The sequence below is a fragment of the Chlorocebus sabaeus genome, chromosome 19 (assembly GCF_047675955.1).
Source record: "Chlorocebus sabaeus isolate Y175 chromosome 19, mChlSab1.0.hap1, whole genome shotgun sequence".
In the NCBI taxonomy this organism is placed as follows: domain Eukaryota; kingdom Metazoa; phylum Chordata; class Mammalia; order Primates; family Cercopithecidae; genus Chlorocebus; species Chlorocebus sabaeus.
The window spans coordinates 5807089-5821541 of record NC_132922.1 but is presented as its reverse complement, the minus strand read 5'-3'; the positions used below and the strand labels follow the sequence as shown (position 1 = coordinate 5821541).

The 14453-nt window shown below is 54.7% G+C and overlaps 1 protein-coding gene across 2 annotated transcripts in view; it reads right to left on the bottom strand.

Annotated features, from left to right (window-relative positions):
• PHF21B (PHD finger protein 21B) overlaps nt 1-11573 on the bottom strand; it is a 134739-nt gene extending 123166 nt beyond the window's left edge. The window contains exons 1-2 of one of the 2 annotated variants that reach the window (XM_007976053.3): nt 11071-11573; nt 10134-10199 (exon numbers count right to left, since the gene is read on the bottom strand). In XM_007976053.3, coding sequence (XP_007974244.3) covers nt 10134-10199; nt 11071-11124 — 120 coding nt within the window. In that variant the 5' untranslated portion in view covers nt 11125-11573. Of the gene's footprint in view, nt 1-10133; nt 10200-10382; nt 10787-11070 lie in introns of those variants that run through there. The other variant, XM_007976056.3, reaches the window with a different exon arrangement.
• Nucleotides 11574-14453: the final 2880 nt, after the last annotated feature.

Sequence of the window (14453 nt, the reverse complement as noted above, 5' to 3'; positions counted from 1 at the left end):
CTCTGGGGCCAGCGGCTTCAGAAAGAAAACTCTGGTGAAGGGAATCTAACTGTGAAAACAAACACAACAGGTTTCTTGCATGGGCGAAGCGCAGGGATCAGAACACCTGGAATCACAGGGGCTCGATCTCATTCCTGGGTGCAATCCCCAATCCCCACCGGGGCCTCAGTTTCCCTCAGGTAAGATGAGGGGCTTGGCCGAGGTGCTCCCCTTAGTTCTCACATTCTATGCTTTTAGCTTCAGCCATAAGCCATCAGGCCACGGCAGGGGGCACGTCCTCTCAATTTCAACAGACTCCCAAGTCAGGGGCCGATCCCAGCTCTGGGCACACCCGTCCAAAGACCAAAAGCAACTCAGAGGTCTCTGTATCAACAAAAAGTCACAGATGCCTCCCTGCTTTTCAACGGCAATGTCTCTGGGGTCCTGCTGGCTTTCTGTTTCTTGCATTATTGCTAATAAAGTAATATTGACAACAGCACTCTCTACTCATTTCCTGGCTGCACCTCAGGAATCACACCCAGTGCGCACAATGCTCGCCCCATTCGTCCTCGGGACATCGCTGCCAGAGGGGCTGCAACACCCCCACTTTGAGACCAGGACCCAGCCTGGCCTGCCCCTGGCATCCCTCTTCAGGATGAGGGTTCAACTCAACCCTGGGCAAAAAAAATAAAAATCTCCCGTGGATACCCCCTCCTTTCTGCCATATTTTAAGAAGACCAGCACAAGTGCCAAGCCAAAGTAAAAAACCATATAGTACGGCCCATCAGAGCTGCCAAGGGATGCCCGCTCTTGGCAGTCAGGGACTGTAACCAGAGCGAAGCTGCATCAGCAGTTTCTCCTCACCCTGGGATTGCTACTACTGAACAGGAAGTCACCACCAAAAACAACAGAGAACAGTCTTCGGAAAGCATATCTGTTCCTTCAGAGAACAGAGACCACTTCAAAACGAGATGTCTCCACCTTCAAGGATAAAATAACAACATCAATAATAATAAAAAGGAGAGCAGCATGCAAGCCAGTGAGAGGGAGGAGGAGGAAACCACCCAGCTCCGAAGGGCTTGGCTTCTGCGCTGCAGACTCCTCTCTGCAACCCCGCAATCCCGCAATCCCCGCCGAGTCCCCGGCCAGCCACACACTCCGTGCTAAGCCAAGAGCCAGGCTCCCGGGAGATGCAGAGACCAGACTCAGACCCAGACCCCAGGAAGCTTCTATGACTTCTACTTTGGAAAGAAAGTTCCACTTGTGGTCACCGGGACGGTTACTAACTTGCTGGGGATCGTCTCCAACATCATAACTCCACTTATTTTTATCTGACCGTATGCCCTGGAGTAACAGTCCACACCTCACTTTTCATATTGGTACCATTACACTGTCATTTCTCCCCCTACACGTGCCAGTGTTGGGGTTAAGGTCATGAAGCTGGGCACCCAATGGTCCAGAACTGGACCACAGCTTCTCTACTCACCAGCTTTGTGATCTCAACAAGGCACTCAACCTCTCTGGGCCAAGCCAGTCCACAGAGAGAACCAGAAGGCACCTGCTCAGAGCCAGCGCCCCACAGGAAAGCCAGGACGTGTCAGAACCCGTCTTCAGTACCACTGCGTGAGAACTTCCTGTGGGCCCAGAGCTTAACGCAGCACTCACTAATCCTGTGGCCTCTCGAAAATTGTTTCTTGAGTGCCCACCGAGCGCCAGGCACTCTGCTACCTGGCTGGCCATTAACTATTATCAATCTCCTTTTATAACTACGGATCCAGAGCCTCCAAAGCGGCAAAGCCCGCCCCAGGCGGAAGAGCCGGCAAAGGATGGAGCCGGGATGGGAACTCCAGTCTGTCCAGTTTTAAAGCCTGCACTGTAAACCGCTTTGTCATGTGCCTCTCGGAGACAAAGTTAAAAGCTTTCTACACAGCACTCGGGAGGATACTCTGGGGGCAGAGCCTCCAAAGCTGGGCCACCGGACACCCTCAAAGCTCCTTAACCCCTTAGAGGTGACCAGAGTCTCCCCAAGACGCTGCCCCACACAAGAGCCTCAGCTGCTGAAGAAGGAGCGTGGCACCCTCAGGATCAGCGGTGTGTCCGCAGGTGGGGCGAGTAGCAGCCTCGTGTGTTCACTGCTCACACAAGTGAAATCAAAGACACAGCCCATGATTCGGTTCCTGAAGAGACAAAGGCATTGGAGGAAAAACTTGCTAAATCACAAGGCTAATCATCAGAGCCAGCAGCTCTAATGAGGCATCATGGGACTACCAAAGTTATTATCAGAGTCATCTCATTGAAAAAATTCAAAGTTAATTGAAATCAGTTGTCCAGTTCCGACAGCAGGTGTTTTAAGATTCTAAGATATCAAAGCGGACTCTTTGGAGTGGCTGATGCAGGCGGCATAGTCAGCATAGTGATCGTCAACCTTTACGGGGGCAACAAGCAACATGGCACTCTCGCACGGAAAGATCGCCTCCCCAACGGCAACACGTAACAAGACAAAAGTGCTCGGGTCAGAGCCCGGGTGGGGTGGGGGGTGGTTCCTGTGGTTCAAATCAACCCTCATCTCTAGGAACAGACCTACATTTAACACCTTCACGTTGCATCCAAATGCACTTTCATATCTGCTGATTTCATCTCAACCACCGGGTGAGTGGGTCTTATTCCCATCCCCACTTCACAGCTGGCAAACGGAGCTTGCTCAGAAAGGCCGAATGGCTTGGCCAAGGTTCTCAGCTGAGACGCAGGAAGCGGGGCCGTGAACCCATGTGCTGACTTTGAGGCCCTTGCTCTTCTGGCTACATCACCTTGTACCCTACACCATGGGAGACCAGCTGGAGACGAGCAGGGGACGGACACGGAGGCACCCCGGGCTAGGGGGCAGAGTTGACAATTCCATTCACGGCAGTCCCAAGCGGCTCAACCTCGGAAAGCTGCCCTCCTCTGATCCATCCTGAAGATTCACCAGCCCAGTCCGACCCAAGTCCCAGGATTATCCTGACAATCAAATAAAAAGACGTCTTATCAAGGAGGACAGAGAAGGCGCACTGAAGAGAGTGCCACAGCCAGCCATGGCAGCGAGTGTGCAATCTGCCACCACCTTCTCTACCAGTGCAGATGTCACCTCCCTGGAGCTGTCCCCACACCCCCCAGCTGTCCCCACACCCCCCAGCATAGCACATCGTCCCATCTGCCGCCTGGGTGAGCCTGGTGGCCAGACACCTCACACAGATACCTCACTGAGCCTCCACAGGTGACTGTGGACGCACCTGCCTCCCCAACTGCATGTGAAAACAGCTGTGGGCTGTGAGCAGACATCAAGTGAAAGCCCTCTGCAAGTGTAAAGCCTTGTAGATGAGATGTCACCATCACTCACAACATATCCCTCCACCGCCACTTCCATATCCGCAGTTATTTCTGGTGGAAACTCCTTTCGCATTCGCGGAATTAACCTGAGCTGTTCCCAAGACACGTCCACAATACCATGTCAGGTGTGAAAAGCAGGTCTGGGAATAGTGATGCCTGGTGCATGGACTTGTGTGAGAAAGTGTTTATCCAACATCATAGATGCATCTGCCGACACCTCTGATGGGCACGCCTCGAGGCCGCGGCTCCCGCCCAAGGATACAGTGGGGCAGGAAGAAGTGAGACCCGCATTTTACGATATTCAAACTTGTACTGCCACTTTCCCGATGAGCATGTGTTGCTTTTCTAATAAAAATCTTTAAAAAGCAGAATTCTTCTTTATCTCCTAAATGTCACCAAAATGACAGAATGCTGATCACCACTTTCCTTAGTAAAATTTACTTCAGCAGAATGGTAATTATTTTCCTGACTTCAAAAACAAGTCCTTCCTCTCATTTTGGTAACAGACAAAATAGTAACTATTTTACACACATTACACAGGCTTTATATGTATAATGTTGTATTGACATATAACAATACAAAAATATTGGTCATTATATACATGTGGCCAAGAAAATTAAATCAATAGAAATAAAAATGTGACTGGCAAACATGTAACTATAAATTGCATTTATGTACATACACACATACACACCCCACACACACACACACACACACACACACACACACACACGCACTCTTCTTCAACCGAGCAGAGTTACCCACTCAGTTGCCTTCTGGGGCTTCCAGAGGTGTCCCCCACTAATTCTTTGGCTCTAAGAACCTCTGGTGAAGTCTGGGGGAGGGTCACCTGGAACCCCCACCCTCACAGACTGGTGTATGTACAGGTCACCCAGGGCTTTGGGTCCAGCACCAGTCTCATGCTTCCCACAACAATGGGGCCTGTCAAGAGGCTCCCCACACAGGCGACAAACACCTAAGTATCTCACGCACTTGGGGAGCCCAGGCATCCTTCACACTCCTCCCTTCTGACCTGCCCTCAGCACCCCTGCACTCCTACACACACCTTCCTGCCTCGTGCCCTAGAAGCCACCGGGCACAGCAAGAGGCCACAGTATCAACTCTAGGCCCTCTGTCCCCGCATGTGACACCCTCCTTACACTGCCCCAGCTGGCCTTCTCTGCCCTCTCTCTCCTCCTCATTCATGGTTTTACGGTCAGAAAACTCAGTAGCGCCCTTACCTCCCACTGTGGGTTTCTCTGGGGCCATTTTGCCTCGACAAGCTTGGCTGCCATCCCTGCCCGTCCACTCCCCAGGAGGCCTTATGGACACATCTCCCAGGCAACCCCCTTCTGGAAGCTGTCCTCAGTTTCCAGGCCAGCAATGATGCAGGTACTCCTGCAGCATGATTTTCACAGCCCTTTTCCAGAAGTTCCTTGAAACTGTTCTCCACACCTCACTCTTTTGTCGGGTTTGCAAGGGCAGGGAGCTTGTCTCATTCATCTCTGGGTCCACTCATTTCAACACACACGATTTCAAAATCTTCCCTTTGCTCCAGGCCTACTGCAGGCTAGGGGCTCCCCTAGGACAGTTAACAAATCATTGCCTATCTTCACACCATCCCTGCCCTGGGAATAGGCAGAAGGGAGCCCAGCAGGCACCCCTCAGGGAGCTTAACAGTCTAGCACAGGAGCTGATCTAGGGAGATCTACACAAGCAAAGCTAAGAATGCCCCAGAGGCAGGAAAGCACTCCAGGTGTCTGTAGCTGCCCCTCAGGAGCGAGGCGGAGCTTCTGGGGCAGGGGCAGAGGCAGAGCAGGTGGACAGGGCCATCCCTGTGGCTCTGCAGGCCCCTGAGTTTCATCCCAAGAGCAAGGGGAAGCCACCGGAAGGTTGTGAGCCAGGGAGCACTGTGATCTCATTCACATTCTAAGACACTGACTCTGGGGAAGAATGTACTAGAAGGGCCCAGAGTAGACGCAGCATGCCACTCACAACAGGAAAAGGTGGAAACAAGCCAAACGTCCACTCGTGGATGAACGGTTGGACAGAATGAGTTCTCTCTACACGGTGGGAAGTCCTGACATAAAAGCTAGTGAAATACTGATACGTGCTACAACTTGCATGAAGCCTGAATCATTAAGTGCAACAGGCCAGTCACGAAAAGATGTAAATATATCTATTTCATATAAATGGAATCATACTATATACATAGCATAATCATACTCTATAGTCATTTTATATACACACAAACACACATACACACACATACATACATTCCATTCATACGAAAGCCTAGAACGGGCAACTCTAGAGACAGAGTAGATTAGTGGTTGCTTAAGGCTGGGGAAGGGGGAAAGGGAAGAAGGGAAGTGACAGCCAAGGGGTTTCTTTGGTAGGCAATAAAAATATTCTAAAATGGATGGTAGTGAAGGCTGTACAGATCTGTGAATGTACTAAAAACCACTGAACGGCACACTTCAAATAGGTGAAGCGTGTATGGAAAGCGTATCTCAACAAAGCGGTTTTGTTATTGTTGTTAAGTAGATGCAGTGAAGGGGCTATCACTATCTTCCAGGTAAGAGATGGCGGTGGGTGGGCCCAGGGCGACGAAGGGATGGAGGGGTCCAGGAAACTCCAGCTGCGTGTTGGGGCTGGGGGGGGGGTGCAGTGCGGGTGTGAGAGGTGGGGGATGATGGCCACACAGGTGGTAGCCAGGCTAAGCAGGGGTAAAATCAGGCTTGGCCTTGCTGTCCCGTTCCCACAATCTTCCCCTAGCAGTATTAAGTGTGGAGCTTTTGGAGTTGCACTGATTTTTTTCTGTAATGTATATTGATACTATTTCAACAATGAGAACTGGCACTTTACTTTAGAGAGATTAAAATGCACCTTTCTGGAGGAGAGTAAGCTTGGGAGGAGAGTTTGGAAAACACAAAAGTCCTGGTACCAAAGGACTGCAAACAATGTGGGGCGGGGCTGTGGATAACCCCCCAGCTTCATTCGGTGGCTGCTTCTCAGGTGCAATTCCCCAGTGCTGGACACCGCTGGTAAATCACGGTGAAGACACATCTCAGCGCTGGGCGCACACAACACCTTTGAAGACAACGTATTTTTACCGCTGCACTCGGGGACAGCCCCTCAGAACCCAGAGTTCATCAACTCCATGGACTCTTGTGGCAGTGCACATGGTCCCAAGCTCACCTCCAGGGTCTTTCTCGTGACACCAGAGCAGCATGGACTGTGGTTCAAACAGAAGGCTCTTTCCAACCCCACTGTAAAGCTGAACCTGCATTCAGTTCAGGTCTGGAGATGCCAGCTCACACGTGGCATCTACATGCTGCGCTCGGAACTCCAAAGAGGGGACCCCCACCCACCTAGTATTGACGCTGGGTCTGTTATTTACACAGAAGGGCTTGTTGCTTGACAATTTAGATAAAAATGTTACTGCCTCTCTGCCTGTGCTACAAACTCATGGCCTAAACCACTGGAGCAGCTAATGGAGTCTTCACACATCGTATCTTGTTAAAGAAGAGGGCCCTCCGCTATGGGCATCACAGCTCAGCAGCGAGGTGCAGCCACACCTGGGAAGGTAGTAGCTTAGCTGGCCTGGGCCGGGCCACAACTCATCAGCTCTCACCAACTATCCGATGCCTCATTTTTTTTTTTTTAGTGGAAAATATGAACTTCATTTTCAAATAGCAAGATGCTATGTAAATTCACTTCCTGTTTGTTCCCTAGTCCCCCCATGGTAGGACAAAAACTAGACAGTTACACAGAAAATTTTTATCTATCTACTCTGAACTTAATAAGCTACCACTATGAGTCCTCTGAACACCTTGACGCACTTGTCCATGTTTCTTAAAGTAACTGAGAAAAACGTTGTGCTAAGGGCATCAATGAGAAATTGATGTTGGGCCCTGAACGACAGGATTCCGCTGCTGGTGTACTGCTAACAGACCTGGATAATGGGGTCATCTGTTCATTTTACTATCTAGTTCATCATCCACATGTGCACTTTTAATTGAAACGTAACCTTTGTATCCGACGTTCCAGCACAGAAAACATCTCTGGAGGTGGAGATAGTATGAGCGTTTCCCTAAGCAACTCTCTCAAAGAATTCTGCCTTTAATTTTCTGTTGAGTTAAATAAGCAAACTGTGACACACTTGCCTTTTCATCTCCACTCCCCCATTTCGGCCCTTCTGGGCAGGTTCTGGGGTGACCAAGTGGAGCCTCTTCAAAACCCTAGTTCAGCCTAGAGTCACCTCCAAAGTGCTTGTTCATCGACTATTCCCCAGCTTAGCTGCCAATCACCACCAAACTCTCCCAAGGAGAGGGAGAGGGGAGTAAATGTTAAGTCTACCCAACTCATTTCATAGGTGACCTCTGAAAGATTTCAACGCAGAGCCCGGGAAAGACAAGGCAGCTTTATTAGCATGCTGAACCACGGCTGCAGCCCCCTCCCCTCCCTCTTTTATGAGCCCTTGTTATATAAAATGCCACAAAGGAAACGGAAAAACAACACCTTTGCAGTTACAAACACAAGTTCCAATGGCCAGGCCAAATCCTGGCTGCTTACCCGATGTTATTTTTAGTCATTTAAAAGGGAAACATTTCTAAAAGGCCAGAGAACAAAAGTTTTCCTTGTTTTCTTTCTTTTTAAACACACACTCACACACACAAAAAGATGGAGGTCAGTTCGCAAGCAAGCCTCCTTCCCTGAGTTCAAATTTAAAGGCAAAGGCAGCCCGGAGTCGGAGAGCTCCTTCCCGAAGCTGCTGCAATCTTCAAACAGGATTTTCAAATGTTTCTTTCGGCTTATCTAAATTCCAGCATGACAGATAATAAATAGCGACTCATTTACTAGCATCATAAAAATTTAAACAGCCTTGAAATAGTTGCTACAATACAGAAATGATCAAACCCAAGCTCAGAAGAGTCATTCCAAATAGTAAAACTACTGCCACGCAGAAACATAAAGAGACATTGTTCCAATAAACGCTCCTAGGTTACTGGATTTTTTTTTTTCCTCTCTCTTTTAAATCTGCTACTCGGAGTCAACAACTTGCCGTTTTAGCCAGTGAAAAAAGGGCTTAGTAACCCTCAGCTATCACACTGGACCAGATCTGGTGGCGGATTTTTTTTTTTTTTTAAAGAAAGTATCTGATTTGATTCTACACAGTGATTAAACAGCTTTGTGCTCTGCGGAAAAGGGTCTTCCGACCCCTCCCCCTCCAAAAATGGCATCAAAGCAATCAAAATGGTAATGCCGGGCCTGGGTCCCCTCCCCCCGCCAACTCCACGACTTCGCCGGGGCCGCGCGCCGGGCCCCCCCTCCGGCGTGAATGGAAGCTTCCACTCCCGGACGGGGGCGCGCGGCCGGGTGCGGGGGGGCCGCGGCACCGACAGAAAGGGGTTAGTGCATTCGTCCCAAGGCTCCCGTCCAGCTCGGCGGCCCAGACCAGGCGCCGGCCCGCGGCACTGCCACCTTCCTTTCAGCAAGCCTGGGCCCCCCCGTCACTCGCGCACGCCCCCTCCCATCACTTTTTAACTTTAAAGACTCGACACGAACGCCCGGCCTCCGATTTCTCCTTCGCCAGGGTCACCGGCAGCCGCTCCAACCTCTTCCACTTCTCTCCCCTACGCCAGAAAATCCCTCGGGGGAGGGGTTGTCCGATGGGGCGGCCCGGGCTGGGGTGGGAGCGCGGGGGCCGGCCCGGGCGGGGGCGCGCGGGGGCGGGCCCGGAGCTGTCCAAGTTTGGCGCTGGCGGCTGCGGCCGGCATTCCGAAGGAAGCGCGATCGATGGCCGGGGGCGCGGCGCGGGCGGGGGCGGGGCGCGCGGAGGGAGGGAGAGAGGGGGCAGCGGAGGGAGGGGCGCCACCGCCCCCGTCCCCGCCAGCGCGGTGCCCCCAGCGCGCCATTGGCTGCGCCGCTCAAAGTTCTCGGCTCCGGGCTGTGCGGGGAAGGGGCGGGCGTGCAAGTGCGGGGAGGGGGCGCGGCGGGGGAGGGGCAGCGGGGGAGGGGCGGGAGCCAGGGGGCGGGGGCGCGCGGCCGGCCGGGCTCCGGCGGCGGCATCTGTTCGTGGTGCTGAAACCCCGAGCGCTGAGCTCAGCGCAACTAAGTCACAATGGACAACTTTTCCTCCCCGGAGGGGGCCGGGAGGGGGGTGGGCGGCCGCGCCCCCGCCGCGGGGGAGCTTCTCAGGTGTCCCCAACTACACCTAACGCCCAGAGCCCAAAGTTGGAGCAGAACTGGGGGGTCCCGGGGGCGCCTTTCTTTTGTTCCCCGGGAGCTGGCGTCAGGTTCCAAGAATAAAAAGTGAAGCTGGGGAAGTGGAAGGTCGGGGGGAGCCTCGAGGAACGATTTCAAAACGAGGTTTGCCACGGAACCCAGAAATCGCTCCCAAGGAGTTTGGTGTCCAGGCCCCCACGGCCGCCCCCCTCCGCCCCCACGGCCGCCTCAGCGCAAAGCGGGGGACTCCGAGCCGGGAGAAATCGCCACGTTCCAAAAACATGTCCACCACCTCAAAATGGACGCCGGGCCGCGCGCCGCCTTTTAAGTGAGCTCCTCTCTTCGGCCCCCGCCGGGCCGGCTCTCCCCGCCGCCTCGGAGAACCCGGCTCTTTCTTTCCAGGAAAGGGGAGGGGTGGGGAACTTTGAGAACTGGAGACAGACCTCTCTGGAAGTCTGAGCGTGCGGCGCCCAGGCTGGCACTTTTAGGGCGCCGCCAAAGTGCCCGGCTACCCTCCCGCCCCATCCCGGGGGGGGGGCCGCGATCCCCTCGCTTACTTGTTTGTCGCTGAGCGCGGCGATCCGCGGCTGCCTTTCGTGGAGCTGCTTCTTGAGGTCGCCGTTCTGCGGAAACACGGAGGAGCGGGCTCAAGCCGGCCGCCCGGGGTCAGGTGCGCCCCAGCCCCGCGGGCCGCGGCACCCCCCACCAGCAGCCCCGCGAGCGGGGCCGGCCGCAGCGTACCCCAAGTTTCCCGGGCCGCGTCCCGCACGCGCGGCGGCCGGGCAGTGCCGCGCGGGGCCGCTTACCTGTGGCTGCCGCCTCATCGGGGCAGCTCGCGGGGCGGGGCGGGGGCCGAGGCCACCCGGCGGCGCGCCCCGAGCCGTGCAAGTTTGCAGGCCGGGGTGCGTGTGCGAGTGAGTGTGAGTGTGTGCCGGGGGAGGGGGGAGGAACAAAGAGCCAAGTAAACACGGCGAGTCCGTGTCGAGCAAAGCTCATAAATATTCAAGTCGCGTCCTAATCTCCCCAACACACACACGCGCACGCCGAGCCCCGCTCAGGCTCCGGCCGCCACGCCGCCGCTCGCCAGCAGCGATCGCCAAAACTACTTACGCCCACCGGGCAGGTTCGCCCCCGGCGCGGGGCCCGAGGGGAGGCCGGAAAGGGGGCTGTTCGCACTCCCCTCCCCAGGGCCGGCTCACGAAGGGGCCCCCTCCAGGCACCCTCCCAGTCATGCAGACCCTACATCGCTTAAGACGCCAGGTTCGGGTCCCACGCGCCCTCGATCCCCCAAACTGCAGGACAGCGCCAGGGACGGGCGAAGGGGAGCCCAGAAGGGGGTCTGCGCGTGTGCTCCCTCCCTCGCCCCCCGCCCCGGGGCAAACTCCAGCCTGGAAGATCCCGAGACCGGGAAGACAGAACGATGGGCTCGGGTCCTCCAACCCCCTCGCCCCGCAACACACTCCCCGGCCCCGAGCCCGGCCCCCGGCCACCTACCTGGTGGCGCGCGAGTTCCACGGCGAGCGCCTCGGGCCGGCTCTGCAGCTCCATCCCGGCAACTTGGGCAGCACTTTGCGCTCACTTTGGCCCGGGCTCCCGGGAAGTTGCGCGGCTTCGCGGGAGCCACAGCGGGCGCGGGCGGACGCAGCCTCCGGGCTCGGTGGGGGGGGACACGAGCCCCCTCCCCCACGGCCGAAAGGGAAGGGGGCTGCCGAGGGGGAAGAAAGGCTTCCGGGCGCCGCGGCGCCGAGCCCGCGGCTGCCCCAACTCCTCAGGCTGCCCAGCAAGTTGCGCCGGGTCCCCGGGCTGCCGGCGCGGCCCGGCGCATGGCCCCCCGGCGCCGGGAGCCCAGCGCAGCCCCGCGCGCGCCCGCCCAGCCGCCGCCGCCGCCTCCCGCGCGAGCCTCCAGCCGGCAGGGACTATATTTCCTCCGGCGCGCGCGCCTGTATCTCACTGGGCCTCGGAAAAGTTGTGCCTCGGCACGATGCTAATTCGGCAGTGCCCGGATGGAGCGGGCCGGGGCGGCGGGGGGCGGTGCCGGGACCCTCCGCCCGCTGCGCCCCGCCCCCGCTCCGCCCGCGCCTGCGCACTGCCGCCCCGCCGCGGCCCGGAGCCCCGAGCGGAGAACAAAAGTGGCGGCGGACGGAGACGCACGTTCGGGGGCTCTGGGGGCTGCTCGTGCCGGCGCTCGGAGAGGGGCGACCGCGGGGTCTTCCTCTCTGTCCCCAGGTCCATCCCGGGAGACGCGGGGCCCTCACTCCCTGCGCCGTTAACGCCGAGTTGAGGACACTTTCCGCTGGGAGGCTGCCAGTCCGTGTTTCCATTTCTCTGATCCTCGGCTCCCTCCTTTCCCCGCTCCTCCGACTCCCTCTGCTATTTTATTTAAATTCTTCCACCCCTCCTGTCCATACCAGCGCCGCGACTTGGGAGATTAAATTAGTCGCGTCGCAACATTCCCCCGCCGCCTGATGGCCTCCGTGTTGTTTAAACAGCAAGAAAATTGATCTCTTGGCTCTTCCTTTAATGATTTTTTTTTTTTTTTTTTTACACTCACAATTAAACAACAGATGTCACTGGACTTTTTAAGACTGTTGTTAAGAGTCGTAAACAGGCCCGGTCAATGCGACCTAAAACAATTATAACTACAGCTGCGGAGATCGCGTTTCAGAACCCCCAACCCCGCAGCCAGGAGGTTAATGTCCCAGAGTCACTGTCAACCACCTCGGGGCTGCCATCTTCATTCAGGTCTGAGTGCCGGGTGCCCAGTTGGCAGCAAACTGGCACGTTTCAAACACGCTGGGGAGAAAGGGTGCCATCATAAGTCAAAGTAAACTTTTAAGCTGTTAAGTCGTTTTAACTTCAGATTCCTCTCTGGCAGCACAAAAAATACCCAAGCAAGCACCATCGACAAATGTCCCTTTCAACATATGCCAACAGGTCACACATTTCTTTTGTTGGCAGAAGTTATTGGAATTCCCCCTTTTCTTTCTTTCTTTTTCTTCTTCTTTTTTTTTTTTTTCAAGAGAGGACCCCAGTGGTGGTCTGCTCTCTGTTAGAGGATTTGTCATAAATTATGTGCTTGGGACCCCCAAACACAGATGGCCCCTGATCCCATAACCCAGCACCCTTAACCCAAATTAGTTAACAGAAACTTGCAAACAGCGCTTTAAGACTCCACAGGAGACTGGCTGGAGTGATGGCTCACGCCTGTAATCCCAGTATTTTGGGAGGCTGAGGTGGGCAGATCACGAGGTCAGGAGTTCGAGACCAGCCTGGCCAACATGGTGAAACCTCCTCTCTACTAAAAATACAAAAAATTAGCCAGGCGTGGTGGCGCAAGCCTGTAATCCCAGCTACTCGGGAGGCTGAGGCAGGAGAATTGCTTGAACCTGGGAGGCAGAGGTTGCAGTGAGCTGAGATTGCACCACTGCACTCCAGCCTGGGCAACAGAGCAAGACTCCGTCTCGGAAAAAAAACGAACAGAAAAGACTCCACAGGAGAAGCCACTACCCTCCGGCCAGCGTCTGCCTGAATCTGTGTGGGCTGAAGACAACCTGAATATCCTCTATTGATTTAATTATGTGGGTTAATACGTGGATTATGGTAAGGATCATGTACATGCCCCTCTGTTTTTTGCATAGTTACTCACTTCCTGTGTGTGTCTCACTCTGTCATGCAGGCTAGTGTGCGGTGGTGAAATCATAGCTCACCACAGCCTCCACCTCCCCTGCTCAAGCAATCCTCCTACCTCAGCTTCCCAAGTAGCTGGGACCACAGGCACATAAGCCATTACTGGTTAATGTGGATGCAAAACTAGCCCGTGTTTGAAGTGGCCGTGATCCCTTTGGTTTTGCCCCAAGCAGGGAGAAGCAGGGTTCCTCAAATGCAAAACAAAGGCGCTGACTTGGGGTGCCGCAAGAGGTACCCACTCCTCCCGCTTCTGGGTTTAGCCCGGGTCAGGGCGGTGGCCTCCCTCCTTAGTGCTTTTGCTGAGCTGAACACCAGCCCAGGAAAGTGGACTGCCCTGGAGACCGGTGTTTGGAGAGCCAGAGAGAAAGCGTGCAGAAAGAGGATTCCTACTGTAATCTCTGTAAATGCCACTGGCTTCTTGGTAAAAATTCAGAGTAATTTTATCAGCCACGTAGGTAATTAAATCAACAGAGGATATTCAGGTCGTCTTCAGCCCACACAGACTCAGGCTGATGCTGGCTGGAGGATAGTGGCTCCCACTATGGAATCTTAAAGCACTGTTTGCAAGTTTCTGTTAACTAATCTGGGTTACAGTTACATCTACTACCCTTCTGTTTTTTTGCATACTCACTTCCTGAGTGAGTCTGTCACGCAGGCTGGCTCACAGTGGTTCTATCACTGGCTTACCACAGCCTCCACCTCCCGTGCTGAAGCAATCCTCCCACCTCAGCCTCCCGAGTAGCTGGGACCATAGGCACACCACCAGGCCCAGCTAATTTTTTTTTTTTTAAAGAAATGGGGTCTCACTATGTCGCCCAGGCTGGTGTTGAACTCCTGGGCTCAAGCAGTCCTCCTGCCTTGGCCTCCCAAAGTACTGAGATTCCAGGCGTGAGCCACCATGCTCAGCCAAAGAGGAAGTTCTTGTGAACCAGCCCAGGAGTCCTGCTCTCCGCGATGAAAAGCGTGCATTTTCCTGAGCACATCCTGTGCGCCAGGCCTCCCTTTGCCCATGCTGTGCCCTCTGTCTGGGATGCCCTTTCTCAGAACTCAGGTTTTGAAAATCATTTGCATCCTCCAAGATGCACTCCGAGTGCCTTTTCTGGGAAAATTCCCCTATTTTCTATTCATAAGTTCTTTACCCTTGCTCCATCATCACAGCAATGATGGTGAGTGACAATGAAGAACTCCCT